This window comes from Sarcophilus harrisii, chromosome 2 (genome assembly GCF_902635505.1).
Source record: "Sarcophilus harrisii chromosome 2, mSarHar1.11, whole genome shotgun sequence".
Taxonomy (NCBI): Eukaryota; Metazoa; Chordata; class Mammalia; order Dasyuromorphia; family Dasyuridae; genus Sarcophilus; species Sarcophilus harrisii.
The window spans coordinates 179720734-179738752 of record NC_045427.1 but is presented as its reverse complement, the minus strand read 5'-3'; the positions used below and the strand labels follow the sequence as shown (position 1 = coordinate 179738752).

General features: G+C 36.0%; 1 protein-coding gene across 1 annotated transcript; it reads left to right on the top strand.

Annotated features, from left to right (window-relative positions):
* Positions 1-4963: 4963 nt before the first annotated feature.
* FAM110C (family with sequence similarity 110 member C) lies at positions 4964-16369 on the top strand. The gene is made up of 2 exons (XM_003759157.4): positions 4964-6440; positions 14520-16369. Exon 1 carries the CDS (start codon positions 5204-5206, stop codon positions 6431-6433), a length of 1230 nt encoding a protein of 409 aa, XP_003759205.1. The 5' UTR covers positions 4964-5203; the 3' UTR covers positions 6434-6440; positions 14520-16369.
* The last annotated feature ends 1650 nt before the right edge of the window (positions 16370-18019 follow it).

The window sequence follows — 18019 nt, the reverse complement described above, 5'->3', positions numbered from 1 at the left end:
AAGGTGGAGAATTATTATTATTATTATTAGAGACTCTGCTGAAAAATCAAGAGTGATTGTATTTAATCTCCTTTTATAACTTGCTCTGACCAGGCCTTCAGAGACTCTTCCAAGAGGCTAATTAAACACTAATGAAATCGCCAATATTTGAGCCCCACCAAGAAAAGGTACAAAGGTTGTAAAAAGGCTTATGATCAAAGGTCATGGGGCTGGGAAAAACAAAAACAAAAAACTTGGAGAGCATTTAGTACAAAGAAGTGTAATTATATACAGAAAGTATTTTGTTCTGTTTTTTTTTTTAATCCAAAGGATACTGATTTATTGAGTAGTAGCTGAATACATTGTGATAAATAAGTATAATGAAAGTCTATCATGCTGAAAGAAATGAGTAAATAGGTTATTTTAAAGAGACCTGGAAAGACTCATATGAAGTGCTTCAAAAGGGGGTTGAACAGAATTAGTGGTACAATTTACAGTATATGAGGATTATAAAAATAAATATTTTGGGGAACTTTTATGAGCTATTAAAGAAAAAATGAGCAGAACTAAAAAAAGTAATATGTGACTAATGAAAACATTGAAAGACTGAGTTTCTGAGTAATTTGTAATTTAGTTTATTATTTAGTAATTAAGTTAGCTGGCAATCAATAAATTGGTGATCAGTGATTTCTATTGGTAATGAAAGACACTAAAATGCTTTAAATCCTTTTTGAAAGGGAATTCCTCTGACAAGTAAAAATTAACCCTGATTGATGGACATTTAATGAGGAGTTAGGCTAAAAGTCTTTAGTTCTTCCTGATGAGAACTTGGTCTGATCTTGAGACCCAGAAGTCTCAGGTCTTCTGGACAAGGGAAAACAATCTCCAGATATACCTCTCTAGTTCCTTTTTTCCTTCATGAGATAGGTTGCCCCAAAATCTAAAGAAAAAACCGAGGACAGAGCTTGTTCCTCCTAGCAAAAGCTCTCTCAGACTGGATTCTGTTTATATACATTCACCAGAGTCTATCTCATTCATTAGTTTTTTAACAATTCTTCTGGTCAATATGTATCCTTAAAGATTACTCTAAGAAACATAAGGCATATTCATGTTTAACCTTCCCATTCTAGATAGGATTTAATAATTCCCTTTTCTTTCAAACTTCATCCAGCAATTATTCTTTGGAGTTCTCTTCTTGGATCTTCTAAAATATTTTTTTCAAATTAAAGCTATGTGTAAATTTACATGTACCAACAGACTTAGAAGGAAAAAAAATCCCCACCCCCCCAAAAAAACTAAAACTTGTCATGAATACAACCAATCAGCGTTTGAACTACTATGTTGAAGAATTTAGACAAAAGTTAATTTATTTTAGGATTGCTCTCCATGAGATAATTTTACTTTTCATCAGTTCATGCAAGCCTTCTCAAGTTTTTCTGAATTCTTCATATCTGTCCTCTATAACATAAAAATATATTATATTCCTATGTAATGGGACTCTTCAATTATTGGATCATTCATCACTATCCCAATAATCAGCTCTGAGGGAGCTTTGGGATCCAGACTTCAGAATATAACACCCATAAATGAGAGTTTCCTGATTGGCTGTTGAGGAGGACAAAATTAGGATTCAGAGGATTTCTTAAAGAAAAAAAAAATGGGGCAGCTAGATGGCATAGCAGATAGAGCACCCATCCAGTCTCAGGCCCTTAACCTTTCTTCCTAGTATGACCCTGGACAAGTTATTTTATTCCAATTGCCTCACAAAAAAAAAAAAAAAAAAAAAAAAAAAAAAATTACAGTTTCCATCTGGTATTCTTTTGCCTATAAATCTTTAGGTGAATAAATGTGATTCCAAATAGAAGTCAGGAAGGACAGAGTCCTTTATCTGTTCAAGATGCCTTATCTATCCCATGACATGAAAACTGGGGCTAAAATCATGACTAGACAAAATTATGCCTAAGTCCCCAGCAACCCCTTAATTTTTTGTGTTTCCTTTCTTCCAGTAGATCACCTCATGAATGTGAATGGTCTGAAGGTTTATAAGAAGCAACAACATCTTCTACCTGAGAATTTTCAAGAATAGACTGGTCATAAAGGAGTATCTACTGAGAGAAAAGTCACAAGAAAGTCAGTCTTGGTTTTTGATTTCACGGCAGATGCTGCAGTGAAACCCTTAATTAGCAGTACTCCATAATAAAAATCATCACTATCATTTATATAGAACTTTAAAGTTTTGCAAAGCTTTGTGGATGTTACCTTATCTGATTCTCACAATAACCTTAGGTAGCTAAGGAAGAAGCTGTTATTATTATTCCCATTTTTATGAGGAGGAAAATAAGGTTGAGAAGTTAAGTGACTTGATCAGCTAATGAGTATTTAAAGCAATATTTGAACTTAGTTTTCCTGTCTCTAAGTTTAGTGCTCCATACTACATAGCTATTTTAATGTTGTGAGACCAATCAGTCTCTCTGTCAACTGTATCCATAATTATATATTAAATTACAGAATCATATTATGTGCTGTTGTTCTGCTAGGTTTAACATTGCTTTCCTAGTAAGAATAAATGATTTGTTTTATATCCACTTCATATTATGCATAGGGCATCCCTTTTTTTTTTCTTTATTTCAATCTCTTCTTGGATGTTAGAGCAATGATTGTTACTATAATTAGCAACTTTCTCCAGAACTCTGGAGCAGGGATGATGGGCCAATGACAACAAGGAACCCAGTCTCCTATGGGAGATATCAGCCTTTTCCAGAGATAAACCAAGGCAAACCACATGATCTGAGTAAAGAATAAAGGTCACCAGTATCTGTGGCTACAGCTGAATAGTGCCCCTAATGTGTTATATTAAACATACCCTACAGTTTGTTCAAATATCCCCCAATAATATTCATGTCCAGGTCTTTGTTATAATAAAAGTGTTGCTAGTAAAATGCTGCTGGTATTTGCTGTAATAAAAATTTTACTGATGCCTGAATATGCCTGTACATGAGTCCTTACTTTCTTTGCCCTCTTTGGGACATATACTTAATAGTAACATCAGTGAGTCAAAGGATATGAATAGTTAGATGACTTTGGGGGATTTGGTTACAAATTGTTTGCCAGAATGGTTGGACCAATTCACTTGATGATTTGTTGGGTATTTAGTAGAAATTTGTGCTTCAGAAAGCAATTGGCCTAGGTAATATCTACAATCTCTTAAAATTCTCTGAGTCTCATTCAAGTTCATATAGCTAAAAAATAGAAGACAAAGTATTCAAATCCAATATTCTGACTCATAATTCAGTACTTTCCTCATCTATAAAATGAGACACTGAATCAGATGGAGTCCAAGGGTAGCTTCTAGGTCTAAAATTTTATGAGTCTATGAATTACCCATTTTCTTTCACAGAATGAAAAACAACATCATCTGGTGTACATGAATTGACTTACTCCACTCACACTCCCATTTTTAAATGCGCTTCAAGTTCATTGATTATTGGTTCCATAATATTTTTTCCCCAGGACTTGAGATACAGAATAATTGGATTGTCTTGACATGCCTTCTAATCCTGTTGTCCTACCTGCTGTTTTAGTTTCATTAGGGAAAAAATATTCACTTGGAACCTTTGAAAGGTCAGGATCTTCCTAGCATTTTCAGTAAAGTAAGAAATAATTTGGACCTTCAGATGCCTGGCATAATTTTGTAGTCATTCTTGCAATTTTAGGAAAGAATGAAAACTTGTAAATACCATTTGTGTATGTTTCATCGTGTTGAATATCTGCATTTTCACTCCTTTCTTACTTTTGTAAACATAATTTTTTTCCCTTTCTGGGACAGAAACATAACAACATAATGATAAATATAAGTTTTTATACCTTTCAAAATTGTGTTATATACATTGTTTTATTTATGTATAGGGTTTTATGCCTTTCAAAATTGTGTTATATACATTATTTTATTTAACCCTCTTATAGATGCTAGGGGCTATTTTTAGTATCCCCATTTACTAAATAGGAATATTGAAATACAGAAAAGATAAGTGTTCTGTAGATCTAAAAGTATTAAACTGAAAATCCTGTCATCTAAATACTTTCAGGTGTTGTACCAATAGTTATGTGACATGGGAAAAGTAACAGCCTCCCTAGATCTCACCTTGCTTAACTATAAATTGAATTAAGATAAAATATATTCTCTCTAAGATCCCTTCCAAGTCTAAAGCAGTATGACTTTCCCAAATCAAATTACTAGTTAGTTGCAGAACCAGGACTAATACTCAGAGCTCCTGCCTTCTGATGGGAAAGTAGAATAAAAACAAATCTCTATAAAATGCCTATGACATACAAACTACTATACTAAATGCTTTACAAATATTTCATTTGATTCTCATAACAATGCTGGGAGGCAGGTGCAAGTATAATCATCCCCTTTTTACATTTGAGGAAACTGAGGTAGGCAGAAGTTAAATGACTTAATCAGCTAGTAAATGTCTAAGGCTAGACTTGAATTTCCTAACTCGATTTTCAAGAACATCTAGTCCAACATTTTCATTTTAGTAAAAGGGAGATAAGGATCCTGACTATGTTACTTGTCAAAAGTTCACACTGCTAATTATTGACTGAGGAACCACTAGAACTGTGCTCTCCTGACTATAAATCCAGCAAATCTTTCCTTTACAACTCGTCATGGATAGCTGAAGCTTCCACATCCTCCTTCCCTCTTTACTCTCCCCTCCCCTGCCTTCTTCCTTTTCCCTTCCCCCTAAGAATTTCAGTCTCTAGGATGAGGCATATTAGCCTCCATGAGACTACTCAATTTTTAAGTTTAGTTTTCTTTTTCTTTCAAAATATGACAAAGGAAGAGGAGACTGCAGATAACATATGCTAAGTAAATACTTTAATTAGGGCTTGTCTTCCCTGGAGGCAGTGCAGTTGGCCTGGACTCCCCTTCTCTCTGTCAGACAGTCCCACTCCCTCAGGATTGGCTGCTGTGAGCGAGAGGGCTGGTTCCCTGGCAAGGTATCCGTGAAAGGCAGCAAGCTGCCGGTAAAGGTGTGGAGTTGGTGCTGTAGACAGCACAGACTGACTTATGCTTAGAGAGCTGGAGTTTCTGCCCCTCCTCAGGCAATGAACTAAAGACTTTGGAACTGAACTGAGCTCCCAGGACATTAATGTGGGAGGCTGCCCTAGCACCGGCCTCTTGCTTTTTTCTGCCCTGAGTTCCAGCCACCCCAAACACATGCCAACTGAGCTCACTGCAAGCTTGGGAATGCATGCCCTCTCCGACCTGGATTCCTCCCTCACGACCCGGCTGCTCCACAAGGGTCCCGAGTACCTGCGCCGGCAGATAGATAGAGGAGACCGGGCCAAGAAGAGTGCTGTGGAGAGACTAGCAGCTGATAAGGCCAAGTATGTCAAAAGCCAGCAGGTAATTGGCACCAAACAGGAGCCTGCCAGGCTGAACTCAGCTTCAGAGAGCAGCAGAGAAACCTGTTCTGTGGAGAGCAGAAGGAGCAGCAAGGACTTGAGAGGGAGAAAAGAGTCAGAGAGCCGGGACATCTGGTGCCCCACTCCCCAAGTGTTTCCCGTGACCCGGAGAATAATTGCCAGGAGGCAACTGAGGCCGGACTCCCTCATTATCTATCGCCAGAAGTGTGAGTTTGTCAAAGGCCAAGGCTCTGAGCACACAAGAGGGGGCTTGGTGAGGAAGATCCTCCAGAGTCCCAGCAAAGAAAAGATGTTAGTGTCACTGGACATGCCCAGAGTGAAGGAGGAAGTCAAAGTGGAAAGTGAGGAGACCCAACTGGAGAGAAAAGAAGCTAAAATGGACCCTAAAGAGGCCGGGCTGAATGGTGAAGAGACCAGATTGGAAAAGAAAGATCCCAGAGTGGAGAATGAGGAGACGAGATTGGAGAGTGAGGAGCCCGGAGCGGAAAACAAGGCCAGAGTGGACAACAAGGACACTGCTCCTTCCAGTTCCCCAGCAACCACCCGCCTTGGTGACCCTTCCGGGCAGGACAAGATGCCAATGAAGGCAGATGTGGCCCCAGCTGATTTCAAGGAAGTGAAGAGAAGAAGCCTGCACCGCTCCAAGTCTGACATCAGCTCTCGCTATTCCAAATCCTTCTCAGAGTTTGACACCTTTTTTAAGTACTGTGGCCTGGACCCTGAGGTGGTGGAAGATCTGGGGAAGGAAAACTTCTCAGCAGGATGGGACCATCGATCCTTCAAGATCCGCAGCGTTAGCATGGCCACCTCCGAAGGCGGCTTCTCCCATCCCAGTGGAGATGAGGGGCTGCTGGAAGAAGAGGTGACGGAGCAAGTTCCCAGCACCACATCAGTGATAGAACGCAATGCCCGGATTATCAAATGGCTATATACCTGTAAAAAGGCCAAAGAGACTCAGAGCAAGGGCACCCAAGACTTAGCTGGTAAAAAGCTGGTTCCCGAAGCCACGGAAGCACGGTAAAACCAAGGTGTGTCTTGGGCCAGTCCCAAATGATTCCCATATGTGTGAATTGGAAAAGGAAAGTGGGGAGGAGGGCATTACAATGCATTTGGGATAGGAGAGTGACTGAGTTGTATAACTGGTCTTAAGAGCACAGCACATTTCATGTACCATGTAACTAGAACTGGAAGAGACTCCAGAGATCATGTAGCCCAATCTTGTCATTTTATAGGGTTTTTGTGATGAATTTCTCCTAAAATAGGTAGGTAGGCTTAATTTGCTTAATTAATGCTAGATAAGGAAATAAAAGTAATCAATAGTTTGTAGTAATGGGGACCAAGAAATAGTTTGAGGACTGATAGAAATAAAAGGAGGATCCTGGGATGCCAGGGAAAACAGGATGACATCTGGCCAGGTGCCAGGAGCCCCAAATAGAGCAGAGTTCTCCAGTTATTGTCCTAAAGTAGGCCCAGTTTGTGTGTGGGGGAGGTGGGGGAAGGGGGAGAGGAACAAAATATTGGTACATTTCCTGTTGTTTCTTGCGTCATAACTGACACATCTTTCTTGGATCACAGGTGAAAAGAAGCATAAAATAACTTAGAAATTATCCTAAGATTACAGTAGAACACTCTAAATATACCTGTGTTCATCAAAATAGTCTGGCTTTATTGGGCAAATAAGGGGTCTTTCCATTCTTGTGAAAGTTGTGCTTAACTCCACTGTACAAAAAGTACAGGATATGCAGTCTCTGAGTCAGACACCAATCACATTTCCTTCTAGGCGCCAACTGAAGTTGCCTGGGATAGCTTGAGCAGGTTTTCAACACTTGTCAAAGTATGGGAGCTAGAATTTACTGGGATATAATTTATTTAAATTAACTCATAGGCTTTTGTGTGAGTCTAAATATTTTCTGATTTGGCACCTTGTTGTGACTGAAGAAAACATCAGTTTTAAGTTGAATTATGCTCCTTCTCATCTGGAATATAAGGGGATGGGACTAAATGGCTTCTAAAGTCATTTCCACCTCTCAGTCTGGGCTTGTTACTAATTGGCTGGGTGATTTTAGGCAAGTCATTTAACTTTTTTTGATTTCTCTTTCCTCATTTGTAAAATGAATAGGTTTGAATAGATGTTATCTAAGGTTTCTTCCAGCTCTATCTATGCAACTATCTTCTAATTGTTTCCAATCAATATGATTTGGAGGAAACATACTGGACCTAATGTTAGGAGACTACATTTAACACTGTCTTTGATGCTTTTTAATTTTTTGAGCTTAAGGAAGTCACTTTAAATCTCAGGGCTGGAGCGTTTCATCATCTGAAAATGGTATTCTTTAAAACAGAATAAATGATTTCTAAGGTTTCTTCTAGTTCTAACATTCTCCAATTCTTTGTTTCTAATGCAATAGGTCAATCCCCTCCTTTTGGACAACTAGGATGAATTCTATTTGTTGATGTAATACCTAAGTATTACCTAAGTACCTCTAGCAATGATCCACTATATAATACCAATTCCTCCTTGCCACCAATATGCACAAAGGAAAACTCAGAGTTAGGTATTTTCAGAGAAACTGGACTTTGCATTATTCTGCTACAGATTAGAAGTTTAAGTTGATGCCTCTGGCCCTTTCTTTTGAAACACATCTTCCCCAGAGTCCTTCAATAGTAGAAAGGATCTCTTTCGGTTAAGATTATTTCTCACATCTTTAAGGTGAGAGAGGTAGACTCTAGACTAGTAAAAGCCTGGGGAAATATGTGATTGCATATGTTTAGGGGAAGGTAGGAGAGTGGAGAGAAAGATGCTAGTGTTAAGAGTAGCCAAAGTGGAAAGGCCTAGTAGACAAGGCACAACAGAGTCTTGGGATCTTTATGATCTGTGGAATGAGCCTAACTATAAATAAAGGACAAAGTGTATTTTGAAAGTCCATTTTAAAAGATACTGCCTAAGACACTATGTAAAAGGTACACAGAAAAGCAAATTTCTTTGCAAGGTTTAAACCAATATCCTACAAAGCTAAATTGAATCTTGCTTTGCTTTTAAGCAGATAAGTGGGAGTCAGGTTTGAATGTTGAGTGCAGATCAGAAAATGACACCTGAATTCACAGAAATAAAATCTGAAAGCCTCTGAATAATAGCACTTCTTTTCCTCACTCCCCTCTTCATACCAAAACAGTGATTTGCAAGGAATGAACTAATTCCTTTCATTAAGTAATCTTTCCAAAGCCAGCTTTACTTTTCAAACTAGGAACTAATACAGGAAGTTTGCTTGGGCAGTGAAGGCTGTCTACCTGTATGACAGAAGCACGTGGTTTCAGAGTTAACTGCTTCCCTCCCCACCCTCTGGCCAAAAGAAAACAATAATGTCACCTGATTTTTATGAAGGGATAGAAGCACAGGGTTGTGAATTTATACAAATAATCTGAGGCACTTAAATTCACTTACTATCCTTTCTCCTTTAGTCAGATCCTAGAAGGATTTTGCTCATTTTCAAGATTGTTTTATGTCAGCATGAGAGAAGGTTGATAAGTGAGACACAATATACAAAGTGTGCTATAACAAATGTCAGCCTTAACAGCAACTCACATTTTTTTAGTATTTGAACGTTTATAAACTGCTTTCTCTGCAATACCCCTTGTAAAGTAGGTTTTTAACCCTGTTTTACAGAGATAGAAACTGAGGTTTAGAGAGGTTAAATGACTTGGCCATCCATGGCCATGTAGCTAGAAAGCATAAAGATAAGAATCAAACCCAGGACTCACTCCAAATTTAACATACTTCCCCAAAAGATTCATCTGGGACATGTGGTCCATTAGGCCCAGGACAGGAATGAAATCCCTGACTACCTATTAGCTGGCTCCATGTATGAATGGGAATAGCACTGTATTTGGGATCAGAGAATCTGGGTTCAAATCCCAGGTCCTCCCCTGTGTATGTAACCTTTGGAAAAATCAGTTTTTACATCTGTAAAATAAGGAGTTTGGACTAAATGTCTTATGAAGTCTTTGTAATTCTAGAACTATGATACTATGAACCTTACTATCTGTGCAATTTGGGGGTAAGCTGCTTAACTTCTTTGGGTCTTAATTTTCTCATCTATAAAATGAATGAGTGGACTAAATAATCTTCAAGATTGCTTAGGAAGCTAAGTGGTGTAGTAGACAGAGCTGACGATCATAAAGACTCATCTCCCTGAGTTCAAATCTGGCTGCAGATATTTACTAGCTGTATCAGCCTGGAGAAGTGACTTAATCTTGTTTGCTTCATCTGTAAAATCAGCTAGAGAAGGAAATGGCAAACCACTCTAATGTCTTTGTCATGAAAACACCAAATCAGGTCAGAAAGAGTAGAACACAACTGAACCACAGAAAATTCCATTCAATTCTAGGTCTGTGATCCCATTTATTAATTTCCAGAACATTGACAAAGATATGAAAAGGCAGCAAGATTATAGATAGAAAACTGGTTTTTGGGAGGAGGGGGGAGGAAGAAGAAACAGGCATTTATTAGGCACCTACTTCATGCCAGGTACTGTGCTAAACTCTTTACAAATTTACCATTTGATCCTCACAACAACCCTGGCAAGTAGGTACTGCCATTATTCCCATTTTAAGGATGAGAAAATTGAAGCAGACAGAGGTTAAGGGACTTGCCTTGGTTCACATAGCTAGAAAATATCTGAAGTCAGATTTTATTTCAGGTGTTCCTGACTCCAAGCACAGCTCTCTATACTACTGGGTCACCTCTTTGTCTTTGATATTATCTGGATTAGAATTGCTCTGAAGATTTTTTTTTTTTTTTACCTCTGTGATGTTGGGCAAGTCACTTTATCTCTCTTTAAGCCTCAGTTTCTACACCTATGAAATGGGGAATATAATACCTACCCTGATAAGGTGTTAGTGAAGCTTCGATGAAATGTCACATTAAAACATTCTGGCAAAATTTAAAACACTAGATAGATTTTAACTCTTATTAATACATGCCTCTCCTCCACCACATTAAGGGCATAGAAAAAGCAATGTACTAATCTTTGTTCATGACCACAAAACCACCTCCTATAATTCATTGCCTACAAACATAATGGACTCTTCAGAAGAGAAGCCAGGAGAGGCCAAATAATCTCTAAATACCTAAGCCTCCAGTCCTATGGAGCAACACAGGAAGTGAAGCAACAATTGTGGCAACAGGAATATACTATTTGTGATCTGGAAAGTAAACAAAGACTTTTTCCACTGGAATGACTAGTTCCTGAAACCCATTCCTTCAATCCTATGAGTACATTATAAACAGGATCTCTACTCCTCCCCACAATCCCTGTTTGGTAGGAACACTTGTGTAATTCATATGGGACTCTCCTTTGATCTTACAGTAAATTTTCAAAGAAACGAAGGGAAGTGTGTGTGTGTGTGTGTGTGTGTGTGTGTGTGTGTGTGTGTGTTCAAAGGCTTCTTAAGTAGGGGAGTGGAATTATTTAATCGGATGCCTTCCAATACCTCAAAGGAGGTCAATGTACTAATACTTAAAGAGTTCTAAATGATTTCTAACTGAAGAATCAGTTAGGTTTATAAATATCTTCACTGGTTCAAAACTTGGCTGCTTCTATTTTTGATACATTCACAAAACATCAAAACTAGAAAATCACCAAAAAGAATATAGAAACCAGATACATTTATCTTGGTTAGCCATGAATAATGGATAAGAGATTAGGGAGTTACACTATTCCCTTAGGGTGATGGGAAGAAGAGGGAGCAGTGAGAAGTTATATTAATTTCATTTTATTTTGTTCTTTTATTATTTTATTCTTAACTTAACTTAAACACACACACAAAAGGAAGGCATTTCTATATGCCCAATATTACAAAAAAAGAGGTTAGTATATGAAACCATAAATCTTTGTTACACACAGTTTACCTTTGTAAAAAGCACACAATCAATCCAACATATTAAATTCTAAGATTTCCTATATGTATTTTCATTTTGAAATTTCCTTCCATTCTCTTTTGTGCATTTTAAATATTTCAATGACGAATTTTAGGGAGGTAAAGGAAAAACTCAATCAATAGTGTCCCCCTCCCCCATCAAATTCCCCCTTTGGAAAAAAGAGAAAATAAAAACCCTTTCTATGAGTAAGAATAGTCAAACAAAGAAATTTAAAAGTCTACTGGTTGTTCAGGTATATAAATGTATGTTTCATTCTGCAGCAGAAGTCCATCATCTCTGTCCTTTGGAGAGGACCATTAATCAGAATTCTTAACTCTTTCCAAATTGGTTGTCTTTACAATATTATTAGTATATAGTTTGTTCTCCTGGTTCTTCTCACCTCATTCTGCATCAATTCAATCTCATCTTCCCAAGTTTCTCCTGCCTGTCCCTTTCATCATTTATTATTTTGAATTCTTAATTTTTTTCATTCCAGTTGTTCTCCAAACAGTCAGTTTTAATTTGACATATCAGAGAAAATCCAAAGTTTAGCCATAGGTGCTGAATTAATATTTTGTGAAATGAATGTTTTTACACATAATTTCAAAGTCAATTTAGTTCAACAGTGTTCAAAAACAACTCAACAAATGTTCATTAATGCCTACTATGTACTTACATCTTCTTTTAATGAGCTCTGGAGTTTTCTGCTTGAAATCAGCCCAAAATACTCACGAAAAATGAAAAAAAATGAAATAATAATATAGTCACTGCTAATATTCACAAGATAGAAAAACCACAACCATATGACCAATCCACAAAAAACAGGGTTACATTTGAACGCAAACAAATTGCAACATTTTCTAGTATCAGTAGATTTTAAATCAATGACCAGGGAGAAGGAAAGTGTCACATTCAAAGGTTCCTACTGGTTGGGCAGTTACAGCTAACAGATATCATTCAACAACTTTCATGCCTTGATTTTATATTTTTATTTGATATCATATATAGTCAGTTGTATTTTTAAATAAATACTATGAAATACACATTTTGGTAAGTTTAGATTTTTCACTTTTTTGCTGATCCAACAATTAATATTTCACAGGACAATACAAATTCCACCCACCTCATTCTTAGTAATATCCCTAGTACCAGTGCCCAACAAAAATAGAACTGAAATCCTATTCCATTATTCATAACCACACTATCCAGATGATTTGGGTTTCCTTTGAGTGCACTAATATCTTCAAAAATCAATGGTTCAATTTTGATTAGAGGAGTTTTTTTTGCTGGTTTGTTTTTTGTTGTTAGTTTGTTGTGTGTGTGTATGTGTTTGTTTGGGATTTTTTTGGAAGTGTAAAGAGGGAACTTTGGTTTCATCAATGGAGTAAAGCACATTCTCTGTAAATTACAGCCTATGACACTGGGAGATTAGATAACTTGCCCAGAGTCATAAAGCGTGAATGTCATCAGAGGCAGCATTTTGAATCTAGATCTTTCTGACTTGAAGGCAACTCTCTATGCTACCCCAATTTAGGAGGGTAAAAAAAAAAATTAAGTGGGAAGGAGTGGGAATTAGCAGTTTTCTATACAGTTAAACTACAAGTCTCAACTTCCACTGACTTTGTGAGGCAAGAATTGCCAAGCAATCCTATCAAGCCTATTTCCAATCTAGAGTTTTGTGCTACCTTTTTTGAAACCTTTTGTCTAAGACAACACTATAGTGTGAGCACAGGCCAAATTTTTTTGGTCTCAACATATGCAACAATGCAGTGGAGAAACAGAATAAATGAAATAAGCAAGTAAGGAATCAAGTCTGGCCTTTCTTCTCTTCCCCTTTGTCCTAGACTTGAAACTCTGTAGTAATCAAAAAGGCAAGCATTTCATTCAATAAAGCTTATGAGTACTTCTGAAGCCTTTGAAAAAGTTGACATCTATATGTGTTCAAATATTTTCTTGCTTTTTTGTGAATTGTAGTTTTCAAATCTTTGAAGTTTTAGCAGTAACTGTTTTAATACTCAAAGATCTTCACTTCATTCTTCATGATTCTTTAGAGTGGCTATAAGTTTAAACCCCAAGGTCCACTGAAGTGGTTAAGGATAGAAAAATGTTTTCATGTAGCAATCATTTAATTAATGAATGCTTTTGAAATTGAATTGCTAGAGAAATTACATGCAAGCATTCATTCATTCATTCATTCATTTAAAAATTATTAAGTACATTCTCTACCTAGTCTTAAAAATTTATGTCAGCCATATTGTCTGGCCTCATGGAGCTCACAATTTAGGTGCAGGATAAAATGCAGACACAGGTAGCTTTGATATTCTTTTTTTTTTTTTAAGAAGATGAATTTATTTATTTATTTATTTGTTGTTGAGACAATTGGAGTTAAATGACTTGCCTAGGGTAACACAGTTATAAAGTATTAAGTGTCTGAGGTCACATTTGAACTCAGGTCCTCCTGACTTTAGGGTTGGTGCTCTATCCACTGTGCCACCTAGCTGCCCCTAGTTTTAATATTCAATGTAACATGGTAAGTCCATTAGACATCAGCAAAACAGATTTCTGTTAGATCTGAAGAAACAAGGTGGTCACTAATGGAGAAGAAAAAGATCAAGGAAAGTTTCCTAAAGGAGGTGGCATTTAAATTGGTCTTTAATGGATGCATAAGCATTCAATAGGAGAAGAAACCAGTTTAGGCATAGGGAATGGTAAATGCATAGAGAGAACAAAGTACATTCCATTCTTTCTGACTTCAGGTTCAGCTTATTCTGTGCATAGTTTTCTTAGATTGATAAATTGCTGAATAAGAATTTATCTGAGGATTTTTATTAGCTGGGTGATATTGGGCAAGTCACTTAATCTCTGTAAACCTCAGTTTCTATATGTATGAAATGGAGAACATTTTTTATTACTATCTAGAAAAAGATGATGGCAGAGAATTATAGAAGGCCTTGAAAAAAAGATTTGAATTTAGAGTTTGAACCTAAGATATAAAAATCAAGCATTTAGTTACAAAGAAAGACCCCTGATACAATTTCTTTTCTCATTCTTTAGAAAATCCCACCAGTTATTTTAAAAGTGGAGAGACTGTCATAAAATCAAAGAAGAAACTTGGTACCCTAATGACTTGGGATTTGAATGTTTCCAGGTTCCTGGCACTGATAACTCTGGTCTTTTCCTTCTTCCCCAGAAACTTTCCTTGAGATGGAGGATACACAGAACAGATCGTGGACTGCTTTTAATCTCCCTAAAGTTTCTACTTGTCTGACAGAACTTAAGGAAGGATTTGTTGCTTCCCCAGAGGAAACTTTTCTCATCTCAAAAGAGTCTGGAGGCTCTCCAGCAAGAGAAGTGAATCTTTGAGTGACAGAGAAATTGGAGGCTCAGCTGAGATATTTGGAAAGAACATCAAATTTAGATGAATCTAATGGTACAACAAACTGCTAAAATATTTATTATTTTGAAGGTGGGTCTGTGCCATGATATCATGCTGAACCAGATGAGAATTAGGTGATTATAAAAAGGATATCTACCTATCTCTCTGCCTGTAGAAAGACCTAAAGACACTTAGCTTAAACTAAATATTGTATTCTATTTTTGTACTTACTTTATTGTGGTTAAGCTCTTAAATTACTTAAGTATTTATTTAAGCTGGTTGTAAAACCACCAGACAACATATGTAGCTTATTTTGGGGAGGTTTTGTTAAATAATAGTCAAATATTTTTGTATGATAAAGCTCTATATAAATATGTCTGCCTGTACTATATAGAGGACTGACTACTCTAATGAATGTTTGTAACAAAGCATGAAATTATTTTCTTCAGCATCTCTGTGGGTCATGGGAGGGGAAAAAATACATCATAACATTGATAGAGATTCTTTTCTTTGCCAACTGATATTCCATTATGAGAATTTTTCTTTAGTCATTACTCTAAAATTGCTGCTGTTTATCTAAACATTAGGTGATGCCCTTGGTTAAAATAGATAATGTAAAGATAGGGGGAACTAATTCTTTTATTTGAAAGTATGCAGTTAATTCTTCACATAAATGGACATGTATTGTTTCAGACAAGATAATTTAGTACTTTTCTGCTGCATTATGAGTCAAATGTACCTTAAACCAAAATGGTCACTCACATCTATTCATAGAATGGAGGAAAAGAATTTGATTTCACTTTTAAATTATTAGGAGACAACTGAGCATTCATTAAATGTATGGGGGCTGAACCTAGGTATGCCTTGGAAAGTGAACATTTAGATAAAGGTAAAAGGAGTACTCAGAATAGAAGAGTAGATCTCCTGCTTCAGTAACCCATACCCATCTGTGACCTAGAAATTATAAAGTAGCCAACAGAGTAAGTAAGTATTGCCATTTTATACTGTTCGCTTTGCTCATCATCTGGTGACAAAGTTCTGGGTATTTATTAGTTCTAGATCCAAAAATAAAAAATTGTAACTTCTGCTTTAATAAAAGATTGGGAGTGAGAACACCTTTCTCCTAAATCTGACCTACAAATCACTTAATCCCTCTCTGTCTTAAACCTTACCAGAAGAGGACTATTCACTAACCACCAGAATAAGGAATAATCTACCTTCAAACAAATTTCATTATTAAAAGAATGCTCTTATTAGAAATAACACGTTTAGAGATAATAGAAGGCAAAACTATCATTAAATATGAGAAATAGCAGTGGTCTTTTTACTCACATACAGAAACAGTTGGCCTCATTTCAAACTATATATATATATATATATATATATATGCAAGTATAAAGTTAATTATGATCATATCTGCCTGTACCATATAGAGAACTGACTATTCTAATGAATATGTTTGTTTGCTTGTTTAAAAGATATTCTTTGTACATTGCCCCTTTTATAGGGTTTAAAGTCCATAATTACAGGACAGTTTTGTGATAAAGAGATCAGTTCTATACTATAGGTACTTCTATTTAGATTCATATTAAAACCTGCTTTTGCCATAGAACTACTATGCTGTTTATGATGTATAACAAAAATAAAGTTGTATATTTCATTTACATATATGAAAATTTCACATTGTTTCTATTCTGTTCTTTTATAGAAAAAAGAATGAATATAGAAATATGAATATAGAATCTAGAAATAGGTTGATTTCCCATAGAATGAAAATAGAAAATAGAATGTATTTCAAAATTAGGATAATTAATTTTTTAAAAATTTCTTCTATGTTTTCTTTTTGATTCTCATATTTCTTTACTACTAATGATAAATAGTATCACTGTACAGATAATACAAATGTTATTATATATCATGACCTCTCTCTGGAAAGAAATCAGTGGACATCATTGACTTATAAAGCAATACTTTCTGAGTTTGTATAGAATTGATTTCTTTATAGAAGGATTTTTAAAAATAACTTCATTGTCCTATCTTCTAATTTATGTTAGCAAGATTAAAAGCCCATCACCATAGAGAGAACTATTTCTTTTTTCAGATTTAAAGTTGTTTGAATTAATGTCTGGTTTTGTCATATCCTGTCCTGGAAAAATGACTGTAGCATGTTACGATTTCAATGAAGATCAATCCCATCTCTTACTTGGAGAATTACTACCAAATTCCTGATGATTTTACCTGTTCAGAGTGTAACCTTTGAGCTCACTGTGGTCATAGATACAGTTCTGAAATAGGATTTAATTCTCTTAATTAATAAATGCTTTATACAAGAACTCCTTAATAATCAAGCCAAAATCCATTCTTGGACCACAATCATCCCCTGGATCCCATGTAAGGGGACTCCTCTAACTAAAAAGTATTCTTGTACTTGACTGGAGAAATGTTCAGGACAGGACAGAATAGGCATCAAATAAGTAAAATAAGGTTACATAGATTACTTTTTATGTAAGTATATGTATAGGTATATATACACACACACAAATCTTGTTATAAAGGAGTCTACATATCTGTGTGTTTACATATGCACACATATAAATAAAATGATACCCAATATGACATAGTATATATAGAGACAAACAAGAAAACCAGAGTTTAAGTACAAATACTGGCTGTGTAACTGTGGGCAAGTGATTTTAAACTAATAATTCTCTAGGCGACAACTATAACTTGCAGAGAAATAACTGATCTATGAATGAAATCACAGGTACAGTCTTTCTCTCTCTCTCTCTCTCTCTCTCTATATATATATATATATATATATATATATATACATTTGTATAATTGGATCATAGATTTGGAATGGTAAGGATTTACCTTTTCATTTTACAGAGAAGGAAATTGAGGCTCAGAGTTATTAAATGACTTGGCCAGGGTTACATAGCTAATAATTGTCAGAAAAAGGATCTAAACCCAGGTCTTCCTGACCAAAATTTGGCACTTAATCTACTATACCATAAAACTTATCTGTAATGTCCGGACTAGCTTTCTTGAGGATTTCTGTTCCTGTCTCTGTCTTCTGTGTCTCCTCTGTGTTTGTGTTTGAGCTCAAGCTCAAGCACACACTCATTTGAGTCTCTCTCCAGTCTGCTTATTTCAAGTCCTCTCAGCCTTTATGTACCTTAGTATAATTACACTATCACACTGAGCATGTGCCAACCATAGAACCATTATATCACCATACTAAGTATATATGTACTAGAGAATCATTATCTCATCAATTCCACTGAGTTAACACCTTGTTGTAAGTATCCTTG

Excerpts from the sequence above, each read along its gene's own strand:
- FAM110C (XM_003759157.4), top strand. The coding sequence starts at position 5,204 with ATGCCAACTGAGCTCACTGCAAGCTTGGGAATGCATGCCCTCTCCGAC.